This window comes from Copidosoma floridanum, unplaced genomic scaffold (assembly GCF_036245765.1).
Source record: "Copidosoma floridanum isolate Cflo_tuat_1 unplaced genomic scaffold, Cflo_Japanese_pri ptg000030l, whole genome shotgun sequence".
Lineage (NCBI taxonomy): Eukaryota > Metazoa > Arthropoda > Insecta > Hymenoptera > Encyrtidae > Copidosoma > Copidosoma floridanum.
The window spans coordinates 8,105,306-8,126,686 of NW_028321907.1; the positions used below are offsets into that span (position 1 = coordinate 8,105,306).

General features: G+C 35.1%; 2 protein-coding genes across 2 annotated transcripts; one reads left to right on the plus strand and one right to left on the minus strand.

Annotated features, from left to right (window-relative positions):
• The first annotated feature begins 2,988 nt into the window (after positions 1-2,988).
• LOC106640069 (serine protease gd) lies at positions 2,989-5,876 on the plus strand. Its single transcript, XM_089596428.1, has 5 exons — positions 2,989-3,195; positions 3,270-3,435; positions 4,228-4,662; positions 4,754-5,100; positions 5,610-5,876. The coding sequence occupies exons 1-5, from the start codon at positions 2,989-2,991 to the stop codon at positions 5,874-5,876; spliced, it is 1,422 nt and encodes a 473-aa protein (XP_089452554.1).
• A 2,085-nt stretch (positions 5,877-7,961) lies between these two features.
• LOC106639987 (uncharacterized) lies at positions 7,962-18,326 on the minus strand. The gene is made up of 5 exons (XM_089596621.1): positions 18,277-18,326; positions 15,453-15,938; positions 13,497-13,931; positions 10,899-11,509; positions 7,962-10,164 (listed from the first exon to the last, which is right to left on the minus strand). The coding sequence occupies exons 1-5, from the start codon at positions 18,277-18,279 to the stop codon at positions 9,951-9,953; spliced, it is 1,749 nt and encodes a 582-aa protein (XP_089452747.1). The 5' UTR covers positions 18,280-18,326; the 3' UTR covers positions 7,962-9,950.
• Positions 18,327-21,381: the final 3,055 nt, after the last annotated feature.

Consider the following 21,381-nt stretch of genomic DNA (forward strand, 5'->3'; position numbering starts at 1 on the left):
AAAGAGACAACTGAAGAAAAAAGGTCTTAAAAAGAAGCAGCCACACGAAGAGTCTCCTAGGAATGGAGCATCGGATCTCACTAATTAAAAAATACATTTATTACAGAGATGTAAATTTTAAGTGTTATAAGTAAACAAAGAACCCAACCTTCTCTGATCAATGCTCCATTCTTATATGAGACTTTTCGTGTGACTGTGTTTCTTTTTCAGGCCTTTTTTCTTCGCTTGTCTCTTTAATGGACTGATTAATTTGTGCTTAGATGAGTTAATGGTAAAAGGTCAAGAGTATTGTAATTTTGTAAATATTGTCGATTTTATGAGCTATATAAGATATGTAGAATATTGATGTAGAAACTTGCCGCATGTAGCATTAAAAATGTCAACTATTTATCGTCTATTTATAAGATTATTTGCGGCTAGTTTATAACTAATAAAGTGACTTTACTGTAAGTAGCAATAATTATTTTGGATCAGCGCCATCTAGCGGTCTTTATTTTTTTGGCCAAAAGTTGCTCCCAAAATTCTGAATCAGCGCAATCAGGATTAGAGCCATTTAGTCAATTATAAACCAGCCGCAACTTATAATGAAGCTATGGAATGAAAAAAATAATCATACGTGTGTTTTAGGCGGCAAGTTAACAATCTATTTTCTACCAAAAAATCGACCTCCTATGTGTTTGTACTTTTGAAGATAAATTTTCAAGCATAAAATAGATTGTTAACTTGCCGACAAAAACACATGTATCGTTATTTTTTTATTTTATAGCTTCATTATGAGTTGCGGCTGGTTTATAATTGACTAAATGGCTCTAATCCTGAATGCTCTGATTAATAATTTTAGGAGCCACTTTTGGCCAAAAAATAAAGACCGCTAGATGGCGCTGATCCAAATAACTATTGCTATTTACAGCAAAGTCACTTTGATAATTACAAACCAGCCGCAACAATAATCTTACAGATAGATACGCGATAGCACGCGACGACAGGTGACACTGGACATCAGAGCGGCTGAGATGCTCTGGAGTGCGTCAAAGCTCTGCTCGTTATGTTTGCTGAATTCTGCCTAACTAGCGTGATTTTTTTTTTGCCTATTATGTATACCCATTGTTTTTTATTAATTTTGACAAACTATATCAATCATATAGATATGTTATGTGTTTTTAGTAAATCTTTTTAATTAAATTTTTATCATCAGTTGCATTTTTTTTTGGATTTTCAATTAGAAAATATGATAATTTATAAAGAATATGATTTTTCATCAATGACATCTTGTATTTTAATCAAACTCGTTTCACCAAAATCTCCTATTGATCAGTAACATTCATTTATATTATTTTTTTTACTTTTTCACATAAGTTATTATTGGTTTCTACTAATTTATTGTGACCTTTTGTATTGTCTACTATGAGAAGACATATTCGATGAATATACATTGAATACTTATGAAGTGGTATAAAAATAAATTATTGGTAAGCTTATTGTTTTTGAAACATTTTTTTCTCGCATTTCTTATTTATTTTTTTTTTCTCCCGACTCATGTCAATCGCACCAAGACCAAGTCGACAAAATTCTGTATAACAGGCATTGGAAATAATTAAACCACTTGGAGATAATTATAATTTGAAGACAAAATACAAAAATAAGTAAGAAAACTTCCTTATAAGATTTTAAATACAAATATATACGAACTTGTAATGTATTTACGTACAAAAATGCCAAATCGCTGTTTTATATTGAATTGCATATCTGCAGATATTGGTATAAATATAATGACACATCAAGTTTCGTGCATACGTAATGTGTGGGCCCTACTGACCGATTGACCAACTCCATCACCGCATTATTATGAAATGTATATGTATATTATTAAAAACTGCGTATATCAATTTATGCTGATCGTGCAAGTATGACACTCACTGCGCGTCTTGCTGGTGATGTTTTAATTCGTGGAATTATGTACCTATTCAGTTGAATATCGTTTGCTTCAGTAGAGTGCGATTCCGCGAACGATAAAATCATACTTTTGTACCTCTGACCGGTGATTTGGCTCTGGACATTCAGGTGAAAATCGTTCGACTCGTTTTCTTGAATAATATGGTAGTTGAGAAAAAAAGTGCCACGTACTTTTAGGTTTTTGAAAGTGGAAAATGTAATTTGATTGTGCTTTTTTCAGAGGTAATAATTAAGTTTCTAACAAAATTAATTTTACTCGTTATTGTGACTATTAAGGTATAATTTAAATCAAAATTTGCTTGTAATTTTAACTATTAAATACCTGAGCTAAAAAATTTACATATTTTGCATATTTTTGTTGCATATGAAATAAATTATTATTATTTTTTTTTATAATGTACTAGTTTTTGATAATACAAGTAAAAAGGCAATAATAAAATTTTAGTAATATTTATAGTGGTAGTTGACACGTCACAAATAATACTGATTATTTAATGTGTTATCTTGAAAAAACATTTTTAGATAAGTACATTCTCGAGTGAAAAGTTTCACCATAAATACAATAAGTATCAAAAAAAATATGATGAGAATAAACCACCTAGGCTAAATCACCAAAGCAAACTAAAAGATGTAAGAAAGATTTTCTTTTCTCAAATAAATATATTTTAGGGTAAGATTTATATAGTCATCCCTTGCGAAAAAAGAGAAACAATTCTAATTTTTCATGAATTGCAGTCTGTCATTGGGTTCCCGTGTGCGAAGAAATTGAAAAATTTTGTTTTAATACTTAACATTTATTAAAATTATTAGTAATTTAAGAAACCAATTTTTTAGAGATCAAAAATTACATATACATTGTAATAGCAATTGTTAAAAAAATCACTTTTGGAAAATAATCTAAACCATCTAATTTTTTGTAAGTGGCAACGATATAACGGATAACTAAAAATAATTAATTTGAAATAAAAAAAATTGTTTCTATCTAAAGGCATGATGAACCCAAATTTTTTCTAGTACTTCACTCAATTGTCGAAGATGCGTTACGCGCCTCGTGGGCTTGAAATATTCTTGCAGTTACTTCAATTTTTTGTGATATCGCAATGTCAGTGTCCAGAGTACTTTCGTTACTTTCGCAATGAAACAACCAAAAAAATTATGGGAATTGTAGAGATCCCATCACCACCGTACGGAGTTCCTCTACACCTTCGCGTGACAATCAACGTTGCCACAATTTTGCCAACAGTATGTTTGAACATGTGCAGTAGCTTTCGAAAAATACACATAGAAAATGTATTTAATACCATCAAATGTTCTAGAAATACACGGGTCACTTAGAACTGGCCCAAAGTAGAGATCAGACGATTAAATCGCTTCAACAAGGTTTACCGATTTTCTACAAACTTTACTTTCCCGTTCAAACCCCGATGCCCGTAGTAACCAATATTCTCTTTAACGGAATGGAGTTTTGTTCGGGACCACCAGGTAGGCGTAAAGAAATTAGTTGGTAATCAGTAACTTCAAAATTGTAAAAAAAAAAAATGTCTATCGAATCACATATTTAAATGAGAGATTTTTCTACTGTTCAGGTCATACGGAGTGTGTAAAAGAAAAATCAAAAAATCCTAGGCGCGTCTAAGAATTTTGAAAACGAGGCGCACAAAATATGTACCGTTATTCCCAATAATTTTACAACCATACTCGTTGTTTATTCAAGCTCATTGAAAAGTCCATGTTTTTATTTATTATTTTCAATAAAGTTTACATTATGATTTTCTTGAGAAATGAAAAATTTTTTCAAGGATTCGAAACTTTTTGTGGAAAATATCTGTATGTATTCTGATTGGAGCAATAATTATAAGTAATTTTTCTTGTAGTTTTAAGAGTATATAAACTTAATCACTCATAGCTTTTGAGTTTTATGTTGTATGACGACTAAATCAGTTTCACTGGAGAGTTTTTTCTCGCTTTTTGTTATTGTTTTTTATCTTTTAAATGACTTAAAACACGCATCTCATGTCGATACGTATCTAATATTTCTATGGAATGTACTGTATAAGTAAAAAACAACGTTTATTTGTCGATTTTAAACGTTATAACTGTTAAAGCTCTAAACTGCTTCATTATTTTAAGACGTCGTTATTTTATCTATACTCGGTGAGTATGACCAAGGTAGTAGGAAAAATTTGTCATGTTTATTTGATGAAAAAAACGAAAATTGTTCATAAGATAGAATAATTTTCGGAATTTCCAACTCATCTCGGATTGATCGAATAGCCGTAGGTCCAGCCGTGACGAGTATCAATTTCGAGCACTCGCTGTATCCCCCACGAGTGATCATCCCACTGACGGACGAGCTAATGCAGTACCTGTCTAGCGAGTCAACCCCAACATCATTGACCACCCAAATATTCCCGACCACATTCCCCCAAACAACGTCATCAACGCAACGAACCATCGTCCCATCAACGTCACAACAGCCATCGACGACCCCGAAAAGATTCACAACGGCAAAGACGCCGCAAGGGCTGTTTCAGCTTTTGCATCCAACCAAACCAAAGGTCAACTTCGAGTGCGGCTTGAACAGCGAGGAGGACCCCAGCCTCGGGGAAGTCAAATCCCTGACCTGGCCCTGGATCGCAGCGATTTTTCACTACGGCATTTACTTTCTCTGCACTGGGATTTTGGTATCCAGGCAGCACGTTCTCACCGGTCAGTTGTTTTTACCGCCTGATGCATCTTATTAACCCAACGACAGTATTGAATACACTTTTTCTGATTCTCATCCAAATAATAAAATTAGTGGCTCACTGTTTAAAAGACATCCATCCGTATCTGTTGAGCGTGTCGCTGGGGAGACGAAGTACGTCGAGCTACGATGACGTGGACGGGAGCGTTGACATCGAGGTGGTCGGGGTTAAACTGCACCCGGACTACTCGAACTTTGAGAGCGCCGATTCCGACTTGGCTGTGATTACAATGGCCGATCCCGTCAATTTGACGCCCAGCATCCGGCCGATTTGCCTGTGGATGGGGAATAAAGATCTCAACAGAGTGGTCGACATGGATGGCTATGCTATTGGCTGGGGAAGTGGTGGGAAGAGGCAGTCGGATTTTTATAGGACATCGAAAGTATCTATCGTATCGCAAGTGAGTTCTTATGATTTTTTTTTTTTTTTTTTTGGAATGTTTGTCTTTACTAAATTAACGAAAAAAAAAAAAAAAATCAAATAAAAAACGCATTTTCTCATAATAAGGTGGTACATATTATATTTTGAATTCAAAGAATATATGAGCAACGCAACCCTAACGGAAAACATAACTTCTAAAAAAATTAACACGATTCGTTGCTCTTAAGTTCATACAAATAAATTTTTAATAAATGCTAGTAAAACTTTCTATCATTCTGAAAGTATGAAAATATTTTTCTTTTCCCCTAGGAAAATTTTGATTTTAGCACATCTTTTTGATACAATTTTGTTTTATCATGTCTAAATCTTTATTCAGACATTTACTTTGGGACCAATCATGCAACGAATAAAAAGACTGCAGTAACGTGATTTTATGTACAAAATCTAATTGACAACATTAGCAAAATTCATGTAGCTCCGGTATGTATACATGACAGTTTGTAATTTAAAAAATTTTTTTAATTTCAGAAAGATTGTCGACGAAAAAGCGGTTTTGGTGAGGTTACTTCGGATCGAACGTTTTGCGCCATAAGCAAGGACGAAGAGGGTTTCTGCAAGGACAGCAGCGGCAGTGGGCTCATTATGTACTCCAAACTCCATAAAAGGTATCACTTGAGAGGAATGGTCTCTTTGTCGATGCAAAACGTCGACACGGGTGCTTGTGACAGCGAAGAATTTGTCGTTTACGTTGACGTAGCTGATTATCTTCCCTGGATTAGACAACAAATCAGTTGAAAAATCAACGGTGGGACAATTATTATGGACTTTTGAGCCAATGAACGTTTTTTTGGTTCGATGACTGTGTTGTATGTTACAATGATAATTATAGGTTTTAAAATAAAGTAAAATTTAGAGGTATGTATAGGTTTTCATATAATAATAATAAACAACGTGAAAAATGGAAAAATCACTCGTTTATTCTTTATTATTAAAACAAAAACGTAAGCTAAAAATAATTTAACATACTCGAATCATATTTTTAACTCTTTTGACAGAAGCTAGCTGTAGATTAGCATCACTTTATAGTTATATTGTCTTTGTATATATACGTGACCTTACGTACTATTACATAATTTTATAATTATGTATTGGTTACGAGAATAAATTATCATCAATTCAAAGTTTATCGGTATAACGATACTAATAATACTGTACATGTGGGATTTTAGTACACAAGGAAATCATTACTGTTTTTGTAAGGAAAAAACTTGTATGAATAATTAATCTATACTGCAAAATGTGGTTTGCACAATTTGTACACCGCATTTCTTTCTGATAATAGATTAATATCTTCATTTAAGTTGTTGATAATCTCAGTTGCTACAAAGTATTTTTAGTAGTTAATTTTTTCACTTTCTATTTGTTTGCTGCTATTTTAATGACTTTGCAATCGATATCTTCTTACTTGTGTAATAATACTTTACTGTTGGAGTTTATTTTGTGCAATTAGTACATGTGTGTGTTGTGTATTTAAATTAAAGTATATTATTATATTTATGTAGCCAGGGCGTTACTGGATTGGTGATTTGTTGAACAAGTGAGTTGGTGAACGTAAGGCTTAAGGTAGTACCGTCGGGTTAATTACTTACTTGATTATCTGAGAAAACATTATTGACACTTTTGTTTTTGTAGGTTGAAAAAAGAGTTTATGGAAAATCATATACTTTTCCAGTTTAATGCGAATTGAACTAAAGCTATTTTAGGATCTAAAAAAAAAAAAAAAAAAAAAAATTAAGATACAAAAAAAGTAAATTTGATTTCTACTGAGTAAACAACAAAGTGGTTCGACCTCTAGCACAGATTGTACGTGTATAATGAGGATTAACTGTACATTTTTTCATAATTTTTTAATAATAACTTCACAAGTATTGGCAGTTTTAGTATAAGTTATACACTTTTCTAGTCAAGTACCGACAGTACTACTACTATACCTTGAAAGTGTGCAGGAAAGCTTTTTTGTTGATGATACACACAAGGTGTGGTTAATCTAATACATAGTCATGAGGTAAGTGATCCAAGGGTCGTGGCTTATAATAATAAGTATGAGGCTAATGATATGAACAAGCTCGACGAGTTTGTTCGATACAACATTTTTTTGTATAAACTAATAATTTTATACATAATAAAATGAAGAATTAAATAATACTCGCGTTTGTTACAAGAAGTCCTCATGAATCCAATGGTGATGATAACGCCAGGCACAAGTTAAATGAACTACGTATTGATATCACTGAACATAATTATATTTTTAATTCTTCTTCTATTTTTTGAGAAAACTTTTTGATCCACTTTTGATATGTGGATCACTTATCTCAGTATATTTTAGATATATTTCTCACTCAATCATGCGCACACCTACCTAAATAAATACCATTGTTTTTGCGATATTACAAGAAAGATATTGCTTTTTCACGTACACCATACGATCCTTGTACATCAATTGTACATATATGTCTACCGTAACAAAAAATCATATGAACAACTGAGACGAACGAATTTCTTTAAAAATGCATTCAACTGTGAAAACTAGTTTTATCTCTACTCTTTGATTATTTGGTTGGGCTGTAAGACTCATAGGAACTTATAAAATGTCAATCTGATCCGACAACACATGATATACAAATATTTTAGGCAACATATTTTTGCGAATTTATCGCAATTAAAGCTTTCAAGAGAGACCATGTCATACACCACTTCGATACACTATCAAGATTCACATCGAATGAGTGATGATCACGTAACTTTGTGGGTAATCCAAATAATCGATTTTTAAAGTTGCCACTATAAATTGAATTCACCACTGTTATTTACTAGTACATACTCTCTCTTTTTCTGTGGGAATCGTTTTGCTACGATTTATTTGCTCATTTGTATTGTGCTCATTCACATATATAGAAAAGTATCTAAAGGCAACGTTTTCACTCGGGAACATGAAGGCCACCAAACTCCGCCGTTACAAAGTATAATACGTAAAATTAATAAGTACCAATATTTTTTAATGCTATTTGCAGAATTATAGCGTTTAGAGTAATCGATTATTCGAAAACATCGAAAGCTTGCTCGAAGCAATTTTTTTTCGTCGTACAGCTACGCGTGATTATAAGTAAAACATGATGGCATACGGACGATGAAAGGAAAAGTACGGCACAGAGATTTATGTTAAAATACATAAAAATTATGACTTTTAATGCAGAGATGTATCTATAGCACCTTTATGGGTTCATTACATGGTTTTTGCAAGTAATGGTCACTTTTCATCCAATTGATAATCAAGTGACAATTTTAATACTGTTTGTTGATGGTTTACGAAAAATTCTACAATTATTATCATTACTGCTTTCACGCATTCAATATTAAAACCGTGAACTGGAATTATATTCTGCTCCACATTTTCACCTTAACGTTTACGCATTTATATAAATTAATAGAGACTAGAATATGTTGAAAAAACCGTGTAAGTACGAGTAAATCGATGTTTATTATTCATTCATTTGAATAGTATTGTTGTGAAAATTTGATATTGAGATATCCTTCAATCAATCTTTTGTTAGTATTATCATTATTTGTCTACCTCAGATTTAACGCGGAGGATGAGGTACATGCATGGAATGGATATTCGTGACTTTGACGGCAACGTTAGCTATACGATTACGCTGAGACTAAAAAATCATTATTTCAGTTTTATGGAGCACTGCCCAAACTGCAGTTTTGTTACATATTAGTGTGTGTGCAGCTTATAAATCTTAAGTGTACATGCAGTTCTCACACATCTGACGTCAGAGGCATTTGGAAACATTTTTGTACACTGCAAAACGAGCATACGAATAGATAAAACGTGAAAGAGCGACAGAGATGAATCTATGTAAATCTGGAAGTATCTTCGTAAACTAAAAAAAAAAAAAAACTATACCTGTCAAAATTTTTAACAGTTTTCTTATTCTCTTGATATTGATTTGCTCGTTTCAAATATTTGTTTAGCTGTTTTAATTGTAAAAAAATTGTTTATGCTACGACACAAAAGATTATCATACTTTAATATTATACGAAACAAAATAAAATAATCTACTTTTCACGCAGCACCAAGCGTTACTTATTTATGGACGGATATAAGCGAAAATTTATACAATTAGAAAAAGTTTGAGTTGAAATCGGTTTAAAATTTTTTGATGAAGACAAGAAATTCAACGAAACATGATGGTTAAAACTGACGTAAAAAATAGTATGTTGTTCCAGATCACGATAAAAAGAATGCATATACTGTATTATCATCAAAACAAGAGATACAAAGTAGTATGAATATTAAAATGTATCCTTAGGAGTAAATTCACGAGTGCATAGATTGTTGTATGAAAAAAAATATCGATTAATTGTATCCTTCTCGTCAATTTTTGTTATATTTCTCCAACAATTACTTATCAAACTACTCCAGTTAAAAATTTGTTTATTCAGACACATTTTTGCCTTTCTTGCATTTTCTTACTAAAACCAGCTTTAAAAATGCATATAAATTAGATTTCCTGAGTTATAAAACTACATTTATTGCTATTCAGACCCTGGGTAACATTTGGTTTGAAAAAAAATGTTGACCATTTGAACCAAACGTATGTATTTTCATGTCGCTCGTACCAAACATGGTTTAGCAGTTTGTGAGCTAGTCGTCGTAATCTGCCTCTGTTGCCACACATGCTAGAACTGCACGAGTGCTCAAGCCCGTTTTTATCTGTAAAGACGTTGTATGAGTGACAGTGACTCTCTTCAATCAGTGCTTTTAAAAACCGAAACGTTATTTTGTTCATTTCAGCGTAGTCCCTAAAACGCCGTAGGCAAGGGGTGTTTGAGGATACTGCCGACTGAGTCCTCGGCGACGAGAGTCAGGGCTGCGAGACAATGGGGTGGTGGTGGCGGTACCATCGCCTCCAGGGTCAGGTGGTTGCCTGGGAACTGACGCGATGCCACGACCAGTCCTCCGACCGATTCACGCAGCTCGATGATTCGCACGCCGAAGCGTGACCGCACCACGTTCCTGTAAAAAAAAAATCCAGAGTTTTCAATGAGACTTTTTCTGATGTGGACAATAAGATATTTCTCCTGATTAGTAAATGAACTTCCAATTATTTTATCAATTGATCGAAAAGGCGATTTTCCGTAAGATGAGCGTGGAGCTTCACAAGACCAAGAGAAAAGTTTAAAGAAATAAATACTGAAAAAAACGTGGTATCGGTTTCTATCTCGATCTTGAGTCAATGGTATCTTGTATTGTTTTGTATTGCCTTGATATTGTCTCATAATAAAAAAAAATATTCCCATTGAAACAATAGCAGGAGTCCTTTTGATTAATCAAGAATTGCAAACGGAATACCTGCAGTGGCATTGGAAAAAAATATGATGGATTTATTCGATCTCAAAGGCGCGGTCTTCATCCAAGGGCTTACAGCACTCAGAGCAAATCTGAGCATAGAAATAATATAACTTTTCTTTTCCTCAAATTATCCGTAATCCAATTAAAAACAACAAGGCTCCGCTTGATTAACCGGTAGCTTGTAACAGGGCTCAGATTTGCATGAGACCAAGGATCAAGAAGGCCTTTTCGAACAATAGATCGTAGCGCTCGGAGAGCCCCAAAACTCTTGATCGAACAATTACACATCAGGTACCGTTACGAATGACCATTGGGAAATATTTTTCCATTTACACCCGACACACGTTGATTTACAAAAGTGTAAAAATTGCATGACATTACGACAAGGGTGCACCAACCTCTTGGCGTCGTACTTGAGGTCGTTGCAGTTGAGCCGGCGCACGTTGTCCAAATCCGAGTTGAACCAACGATGGTGGGCCAGCAGAGCGGCACACGAGCCGCCCCAGTAAGTGCGGTCCGTCTGGGCGGGTGTCTCGACGCTAGCCGCTATGCTCCTGGCGAAGGACCGGTTGAGCTCGGGGCTAGCCGGGGCCGACAGCCTGCCAGGGGTTCTGGTGCCACTGGCCTCGAAGCCAACCAGGCCACCGGACCGGCTCGAGGTCTCCGAAAGCAGCCGATTGCGCCTGGGACTGGACACAGGGGGCTGCTGGACCGTAACCGTGATGCTGAGCGGCCTGCTCAGGGCCACCGTGGTGTGCTGGGGCTCGCGGCGCACGGGGTTGCGGTTCGAGTCGATGCCAGCCGCCCCGACGAACACGCGGTCCACGTAGTCGAAGCCTCGGCCCATGATGCCGTCTCGCGTGTGCCCCAGGTCGAAGGTGTGCCCGAGCTCGTGGAGCACAGAGCCGAGGGTGGTCGCCAGGCAGCCCCCGTGCGTGCCCCGGTAGTTGCTGTCGTCCATTAGCTGCTCGGTGTCGATCGCCGTCGTGTCGAGGAAGCGCGCCAGCACCTTTCGTCACAGACGCTCAATTAAACGCGCTCGTACAGGGGCACTCAGTTTTATAATCAGAAAAGTATTTCCTTCGTCCCACTTTACCGGATTGATAAATCATCGTGGTTAAAAAAGACCCCTCCGATAAGATACATTTATGTTTTTGTGAATTAAATATTACATCTTTGTATTTTGTAAAAAGGGGTATCTCGTAAATATTCATCTATAAATGATTACATTTTCTACATCCCAGTCACATCGTTTTTGAGATATCTGTAACTGACGTTTGACTTCAAAAGAGCCCTAGTTTACAATTCAGTTTTACCAATACATGAAAAACTGCTTTTACCATTTGTAGCAAAAAATAATAAATCTTGTAACATATATGTCGATGAACGGAAGTACACATTTTTTTGAGGTCCTAGTCAAACCCTTTATATAAAATATTGAATTAAAGTGAACTCAATGGCATAAAATGTCGTGACAACTGCAAGAGTGAAAATTTATGCAAGTAGTGAAAATAACCAAATTGATAAAATAAAAAATTTAACTCGATTACTAACGATAGAACGAGGCTCAAGGTTTTAGAGATATAATATCGATGTGCCTTATACATAACACGGACAATTGGATTATACGTTAAGCTCCATATTATCGTCTCTATTGATTCAACAAACTGTGTGTTGTAACACTTGGGCATAGCTTGCTCTATACTTATATTGTTCATGTATATATATATATATATATATATATATATATATATATATATATATATTATCTACAGTAGGCTTATTTGGTCTAGATAAAGTTTTCTCATTATTATATTTCTTGATTGATTTTTCATACAGATAATTAATTAGATGAGTATGTAAGTAAATATTTTTTCCTTTTCTATTTAAAAAAAAAGTAAATTATAATTTCAACAGTTGTACACATGCTACGCGTGTTATGCAATAATTAATTAACATAAACTGCGTCAAGTTACCCAGTAAAAATACTAATAACATAAAATAATTTTCAATGATAGTTTTTTTGATAAAAAATATAAATCTTTGTTTGCTATCAACAGTGAGATTAGGAATCTAAGCCAAAACTTGCATGGCAAAGAGTTATTTGGTTAATAGTTCTAAAAGTTTGAACTTCTGCGACAAGGGTCTTGAAATTTAAATCAATACTTTGCTCACTTTCTGATTTTTCAAGTCAACTTAAAAATGTGCTTGGATCATGTTTTATGAAATTTTGGGAAAACATTTAGAAAGCAGTAAATTTTCCGTTGATTTCAAATTAAAATCACAACTACGGCGTTACAGATACAAAAATATAATAAAATTGATTTTTCTACGTATATTCCAACATAAGTAACCATGCAATAAATTGCATTTCTTTCGCCTCAATACTTTAATTAAGAAAATTTTTTGAGTTAACTTAAATGCTCGAGATAAAAAGGTATTGTTAAAACATGATCATCATTAAAGTTAAGTAAATGTATATTTTCGTATATTTTCATTAAAAGTCCGAAAAATCACCTGAATTTGTGGTCGTGGTCAATTAATTTAATATATACAACAAGGCTAGTGCTTTAATCGACACAAAGAATGAGTTTGCAATATACTGTCACATCCTTAAGAGATACAGTTTGAACAGTAATGATGGTACAAGGGTCTAGTTTTCCTCTATATCGGTGCCTATGTGTCCGCGGTTTGTTTCGCCTTGGAATAAAAATATAGCGCTTCACACTCGTGGTGAAGGGCAGAAGAGCTCAAAGCAAAGACTTTAGTTTTAATGTTTTCACCAAAAGAGGGTATATAGTTTCGAAATCGTTTTTTTTTTTTCTAACTTCTGACAGTTAGCCCTATTACTCAGTCGACTGAATAAACAAAAAAAAAGCTAGATCATCACGCAACAAAAGGAAGAATACAAGTAATTTTCTTGTCACTCGCGCACAATTTTACTAATACTATAGGTGTAATATGCCAATATGGCACATAAATCGTACTATACACACCTGTGCCATACAAGTGGGCCACGTGTGAAGACAAGCCGAGCCAAATAGCGCGAGTCCACCCCCGCCTAGAGCCGCATGGCCCTGAGTCCTAGCGAGGGTGTCTTCGTGGGTCCGAGGATTCGGGGCACCCCTGTACCTCGTGCAGGACAAAAAGGCCAGATACTTCCGGTCCTTGGAGGCGAGTGGCCCAGTCATCAATTCCCTGCCAATCAGTTCCCAGAGCTCGCGCTGTGACATGGCCCGGGCGCGGTCCACGTGTAACACGCTGTGCATCACTAGGCACTCGGGCCCGTCGAGGTCGCGCTCCAGCTGGAAGGTCTTGCGCCCGTGGCCAGCCTCGTGGATCTTCTCGGCCGTGAGGCTCTGGAGCAGACGAGCGCCCAGCCCGATGCGCGTGGCGGCGCTCTCTGGAGAACGGTCCTCGCTTCTAGGGCCCTGAAAATTTTTTTATTCGTGTCTCGAGAATGATTATTATTATTATTATTATTATTATTATTTTTTTTTTTTTACACAAAAATCTGGCTATTTGATTGTTTTCATTACAAACTGCAAGTAATTATTTTTGTCTCATATTAAACGATTTTAAAGGACTCTCAAGCCATTTGTTGTTGAAATAGCATGTAACATTGCTTACAAAGTTATTGGCAAAACGCATGAAGTGTGTCTGTATTATTTGAAGTAACGAGCATCAGTTAAAAAAAAAAAAAAAATGAGTTGTATTTCTTACGAATCAAAGTGATGATCGAAACCCTATACTAAGAAAAAAATCGTTTTTAAACTGTTTGTCGGAAGCCAGAATAAAATCATACTGTAAGTTGTCAAAAGATTTAATATTACATAATTAGTACTTATTAGAAAAAATTTTAAAATAAAAATTTCAAAACCACACGATAATACAAATAAGGAAATGAGTAATCCGTAACTGAACAAAGGCAGCTTTTAATATAGCAAAATATTTGTTAGTTAAATAGAAATAAACTATCATTAATTAAGTTTAAAAAGTGAGAAATCAAAAGAAAAGAAAACCAAATATACATTTATTAACCACTAATTTTTCGATCCGATTTTTATATTATTGATTATTTATTATGTTAGATTTATAACTCAAATTATGATTAATAATTTAGTAATCAACTGCAAATAATATCATAAATAGTTGAAGATGAAATTATCGTCACATAATTTCATATAAGTACACACAGGAGGTATACGATTGAGGTATATTTTTTGAAAAATTTTCAGTAAAATAAAATAAAAAATCCCATAAAACGATTATAAGGGCAATATATCCTTTAAATTTCAAATCAATTTCTCAACATAAACGTAAGTAACCGTAAGAAATAGTAGCTTAATTTTTTCTGCAAAAAATACAGATCAGAAATTACACACATCACAATAAAATGTTGTAGGTTTTCCCACTACTTCAAGTTATACTTTTCCCTCATAACCGCACTAATAATATAATTTTACAAAAATTTCAGTGTATGATTTAAACTTTGGTAAAGTAACTTTGACCTATAAAGGATTTCACTCATTTACTATGAATAAATATTTTTTCACTGGCGTAACATAATGATATAATTATCCACATGCTATAATGGTGATATGCAATAAACTGAAAAAATTAATTCTAATAATTGAATAAATACTAGTAATTTTTATTTTAAAGAATAAAAAAAAGTAATTCAGTTTTTGGTAGCGCAAGCTTATCACGTACATATAAATATATAACAATCAACTGCAGTGCACACTACCACGATATTTTTGTACACGAAATAAGAAAAAAAAAAAAAAGCTCAGACTTATCCGCTAATCTAATCAGTATTTTCTTGGTTGTATCTCTGTATCCTTCCCTTCTTCTCAGATTAAAAAAAAAAATCAGTACTCTGCCCAAAAATAAAAAAATAAAAATAAAATCCTTACTCACTGATCACCAGAAAAGTCAGCCAGACTCACCTGAAAGTATCCATCGTGCCCAGCGCAAATAACGTAGACGGGGGTTACCCTCAGTCTGGTAGTCCTGGGCTCGTAAACGAGGCTAAGCTTGAGCTTGAATCCTCCGGCTTCGAGCTCGAACCTATTAGCTCCACGCTGCAGCTCGACCAGGAGCCTGAATTCGCCACTGACGACCGGCCACTCGGCCGTCTGACTCTTGTGGCTACCTCGGACGCGGATGTAGGTGCAGCCCAAAGGTGCCCTGCCACGGACAAGGACAAGACTGTAGCTGAAAGTTTCGCCCTCGCTCACGTTCAGTACGTGAATGCCGTCCTGATGCTGATGATTGTTGTGATGGTTGCGGTGGTTACTTCTGCCGTTGTTGTTGCCAATTTTGTTGGTCGTACCGTTGTGGCTGGTGGTGCTGCTTACGAAAGAGTTGCTGCGCTGGTGCAGCAGGTGGTGGTACTGCGGGTGCAGGTTGTCCCTCGAAGTGTCCGCCAGCACCTGCGAACGTAGTGGGTAATCCTTTTTTAGTTCTTTGAGGGTGAGCAGGATTTTAATAGATGGAATGTTTCTTGTTCATAGTTGGTAATAGGATTTTTGTCGTTTTCCAAAAACAGAGGTGAGACTTTCCTTGACTGATTTATTTTTTTACTTCGAGAACAATTCAATAGTTGTCTTTCTACATACTTGTATGGTCGAATTTGTTCTATCAGTTAATAAATGATGATATTATCAATGTAAAACAAAAGGTATTTTTTTTTTTTTTCTTCTTTGAGTGTAACTTAACGAAAAAGTTATAGTTGTTTGTAAAGAATGTTAGATTTGGAAGTTTTTTTTATAGAAATGTGCCAACACTATTACACGATAATTACTTCTTACCATATGTAATGTGATTCTATTAATATCTACTTCTTTGGGAGTTTTCTTTAAGGAGATTTTTAATATTGGTAATTTCTACGTACTGAAATTCTCAATAAACTTTTGATACGCATAAGTAATAAGATAAAAGTGTAGAAAAATAAATTAGATGAAATAAATAAATTCTAGATTCAAGTTAGTGTGAACTGATTAGGTAATAGTACAGCCTCGAATAAAAATCCGAATAAAATATAAACTTGTAGCATATACTGCATTTTTAATCCCCATTTAAATAAAATGGAAGTTTTAACAATATCAGGAAATCATTTTTATTACTATTGTAATGATTTTTGTTCTGCTTAAAAATTATTGAATCGTATTGAATAGAATAAGAACTATCTACTTGATTTTTTTGGGCTTTTTCAAGTTAATAATTTTTTAAAAACATTTTTTAATAAAAAAAAAAAAAAAAAAGAAAAATATTAAAAAACTTCCGAATTCTCAAAAAAAAATATATATATATATATACATGTATAAATTGTTCCAGAAAAATCTTATAAGATTTATTATATATTTCTCACTTTACTCGATACGATTTAATAATAATTTTTTTGCAGATTAAAAACCGTAATAATAGTTTAAAAAAATGATTTTCTGAGATTGTTATAGATTCCACGTTATTAAATCAAGTAAATCGAAATGACCAGATAACACGTGTTAATTTATTTTATGTGGGTGTTGTATGATTAAGATTTCAGTGGGTATACAAAAAAATAATAAAATTTGGAGAGTACAAAGATTATTCATCTCGTAACTGCGTGCAGTCCAAAATATGTGCAATATTGAGTTGTACTATAATTGTATAGAATTATTTTTAATATAACAATATTTAAAAAAATGGTTTTTAAAACCTTACATCGTTTAAATAAGGGTATTACTCGAGTTGTGACTACACGTTAAAAACGTCGAAAAAATCCGCTGCATTTTGTAAAAATGAAAATGAAAATGTGGTAAAAAAAAAAAAAAAAAAAAAAAAAACAACAACAACAACATAATCGTACAAAAACCCATAGAGAAATCTCCCTTATCAAAATCAAGCGCTAAAACACAGCCGGTAGGTGCTGCAACCTACAGGCTCTCACCGCTACTCTATCCCCTCATCGGCACTACATCGGTATCACTCTCCATTCGATTCCATGCCAAAGCTCTCTCTGCATACGTTGGCCATCTCACATCAAACAACTCTCCGATCATCAATTATTCAGTTTTATCGAACCGCAGTCCCTAACCGGTAAAAATCACCTCCTCATCCGGGGACGTAATTGTGAAAAAACCCCGACTCACACGCGTGCAACCCAACACACATCGCTCGCGGCTTATCCTTCGGGGGAAAAATCAATAATATCATCAGCGTGTGCACGAGAAAAAACAATGTCTCAAGCTCGTGTCCCAAGGAAGGGAAGGTAGCTTCGATCAGCTGAGACGTATCGTACATACACAGGCAACATATTGTATAGGCTCTTGCATATTGTATTACGGAAGCGAGAGCATCAATCGCATACACACACATGTAATTATGGAGGGACACGGGACGACAGATGGTCTTCCATAACAGCGATGATGGGTGACCTTTGGCGTCACGCAAGCGCGAAAATTGCAAGCATCCTTGAACTCGCCACGTTAACCGAGTTGCGAAATTAGCGACTGGCTGACGATTAAATGACATTGAGCTCGCTTCGTGTGGTGCGCGAGCTGAGAGCGACTTGATACGTAAAGGAAGAAAACAAGGGGAGCACAGCAGTGGCCCCTCCTTCGTTTCTTCTATATTTAGCCTTTGTCACTACCAAAGCAGATGAGTTGAAACAAATTAAAAAGGGGGCACGGGGAGAAATAAAATTAAAGTGCGAGATACTCAGGCAGGAGTAGTAAGCTTAAACTAGTGGCACATTTAAAATATAGGTGTGATGATTTGAGGACTCACCATCGTGACGGTGGTGATGTGCCTTGTACCGCTGGCTGGACGGAAAAAATATATATATATTTTTTTTAAATTATCAATAATATTACATTTTAATTCAACTTATAGTGAAGTAAGACATATATGATAGAGATGTCATCAAAGAGAAAGAGAGAGACACTTTTTTAATCAAAAACCAAAAAAAAAAGTTTAAAAAAAAAAAACGTGCCCACCGTCTCCACGACGAGGAAGTGCTTTCGTAGACGGAAGCAACAACACCAAAGCTAACCGGCTCCTAAAATGCGGCAGACTGCGCCGCTGTCGCTATTACTGCTGCGTTCGCTGTGCTGCTAGTGCGACGGCGCCGTCTTCTGCAGCCACGCTGGAAAAAGTACGTGCTCGTGTATTGGAGTGGGAGTGTGGGTGGCTACGCGAGCGCTAGTCTGGGTATCAATGTTTCATCGACTTCGAGCCATCTCAAAAGCAAAGGTTTTCTTACAGTTACATCTGAAACAAGTCGAAGATTTTGCGTACAATTTTATGAAAAAAGAAAAATTTTCAACTGGTTGAATTGGGCAGTTGGTGAGCCATTAAAATTTTATCTTACTGTTGTGGAAGAAAAACATTACTCCTCTAAAGACGAGGCATGGAATTAAACGATTTCTTAATGTTTAGAAAAATGAATAAAAATAATGGGAAAAAATTGTATTGTGTTCTGCAACAACTACGGTATTGGAATTTCATTTATTTTGGGGGAGGGGCTGTGGAGGAGGTGTTAGGCTACTTTTGAAAGACTTAAGCTTTTCTCAGCAGTACAGCTGAAAATTTTCATAAATTAGGTAATACACTACTATAACCTGATAACTGAACAACCCAACGATCCAACAACCAAATAATCAAAGTTATTGTAGGGGTCAGTAGGGGATGATTTCGAAAAATGTAACTCAGCAAATATCTCGAAGAAACTGAATGAATTTTTTTTAAATTTTGTGGAGCTGTCCAGGGGGCGTTGGTCCTGTATAGGGGAAAAAATGAGTAAAGTGGCTGTGCATGGGTAGTGAGGGGCATGGCAGGATTTATTTTGATTTTATAGGGTTGAAAACATTGAGAAAAAATACGAGTTTTCTCTTAGTTTGCAGAGGGAAGTATAGTTGGGGCCATGGGGAATAAAGGGATTCCTCGGGGTAATATGTAGAAAAACCATGAAAATAACTGTATAATATAGAAATGCATATATGATTATACTGATTATAAGATTTTGCGATACTTGTAATGAAAACATTTCTTACAATAATTACAAAAAATTCACTTTCGAATCATCAATTTAGACATTAACACAATAGATATCTCTTTTGTATCTCACAGCACCAAATAAATCAGCATTTTCTTTAAGCACGATTTCCCAAAAATTTAAAAACGGCTCTTCTTATCAACCTCCACGGTAAATTAAAAAATCCCTCAATCCAACGTAAAGCTTGCCCATAAAAGTACTAATACCATAACCCCTTCTCACTTAATTCCCGCTCGACACGCTGAAAAATACCCCAAAAAATAATCCACCCTCAATAAATCATTCTCGTGACCCCAAAAGCGTAATGCTCTTTCCTTTCGGTTGGACGAGCGTGTTTAAGCACACCCACCCGCGTGCATTGTGCCTCTGTAAAGTCCCACCGCAGCGGTGGCGCATGATGATGCCATCCGCTCTCGCTTCCTCTTCCTTCACTCCCCCTCTCTCCTTTACACTTGACAACCTATACTGCATGCATACATGCACCCCCGAGGAATATATTGCGAATGCAGACTGGTGTCCAGTACTTGGCTTGCGCCAACCAGGCGCCCGCCTCGCCACGGAGTTTATTCGGCTCGTGTACCAATTGCCAGCCGAAAAAGTATTGGTCTCTGCGAACTGCGATTCTGTATTGCTGATGTAGTCGTATTATATGTGTGCTTGGATTTAGCTGTTGGGTAGTTTTTTGAGAAAAGGGGAAGGGGTTGTTTGGTTTATTATCACTGTATATGGGTAATGCAGTCAATGTGTGTGCTTACGGGCGCGGGTTGGCTAATTGAGCAGTGATAAGATATTTTTTTTTAATATACACGAATGTGATGTACAGAGGAGGGTGGTATTTTCTGACAAAGTTGGAATACTGTGATTCAATTTTGATTCATTTATACACATTATTTTGTCAAATACAATATCGTAACGAAGTACCATGTTTTTTTTTTGTACTTGAAATAGTAGTTTTAACGAAATCTCTTAAAATGTTTGAATAACAATTAGTCAATTTAAACTAAAAAATTTTTTTTTTTTTAAATCAGTTTAAGATACTGTAACTGAAGTAATATCAATATTAAAATTTTATTTTACATCGCTATTATTCTTTTCTGTCAGCTTTCAATGAGACCTTGACTCGTGGGAAGAATCGATTATTCGATCCACTATAGCAACTTCAATCTCGTTTGTTCCATACGCGAGCGTTTTATCGTGCTTGTGATTTGTAATTACATATCTTTACATGCAAACGACTTTTATACACGCTCGTTTATCTGCATATGCTTCCAATTTATTTTCTATAAATATAAGCTATGCAAGTGATAAAAATTTAACAGTAATTTAAGCATAAAATAAAATTTTTCAAGTAATCTTGTACTGTTTTCACTTGGTATAGATACGCTTCCAGAAATTTGCAATGTAATATACATAGGATGTTTGTAATACGTATGACGAATCTTGAATAATTGCACGTCATATTATTCTTCAAGTGCCACGATATACTTTTTTTTAATTATTTTAATTTATAAAGTTTTATAATCTGACACAACTTATTTCTTCAAGAAACGAATTGTTGCAAATGGCAATAAAATATCATTAAGATGCAAGTAAATCAGATAAAAAGTAACAGGAGACTGCAGGAATGAAGTGTTGCGAGTTTAGTAAGCGGCGTCTGTTCCGGCACTGTTATGGCAGTGGGCGTTCGATCGATATAAACGGAATGTGCAATTCGTGCCAAGCGAAAAATGTGTCCGGAAGAGGAAGAAATGTATGCAAATTGTAAGTATGTTACTGGCTGTTAGGAGTCAAGTATTAATTAAGTTTATTATCACTCGGTGGTGACATATCTTGCACGT

Bases quoted from the DNA above. Each gene is read 5' to 3' on its own strand.
- LOC106640069 (XM_089596428.1), top strand. From the start codon at position 2,989: ATGCGTTACGCGCCTCGTGGGCTTGAAATATTCTTGCAGTTACTTCAA. The intron at 3,436-4,227 runs GTAGGCGTAAAG...TTGATCGAATAG, and splicing joins GTTTTGTTCGGGACCACCAG to CCGTAGGTCCAGCCGTGACG. The intron at 4,663-4,753 runs GTCAGTTGTTTT...TAATAAAATTAG, and splicing joins CAGGCAGCACGTTCTCACCG to TGGCTCACTGTTTAAAAGAC.
- LOC106639987 (XM_089596621.1), bottom strand. The intron at 13,932-15,452 runs GTGAGTCTGGCT...AAAAATTTTCAG, and splicing joins GGCACGATGGATACTTTCAG to GGCCCTAGAAGCGAGGACCG. The intron at 11,510-13,496 runs GTGTGTATAGTA...CTGTGACGAAAG, and splicing joins GGCCCACTTGTATGGCACAG to GTGCTGGCGCGCTTCCTCGA.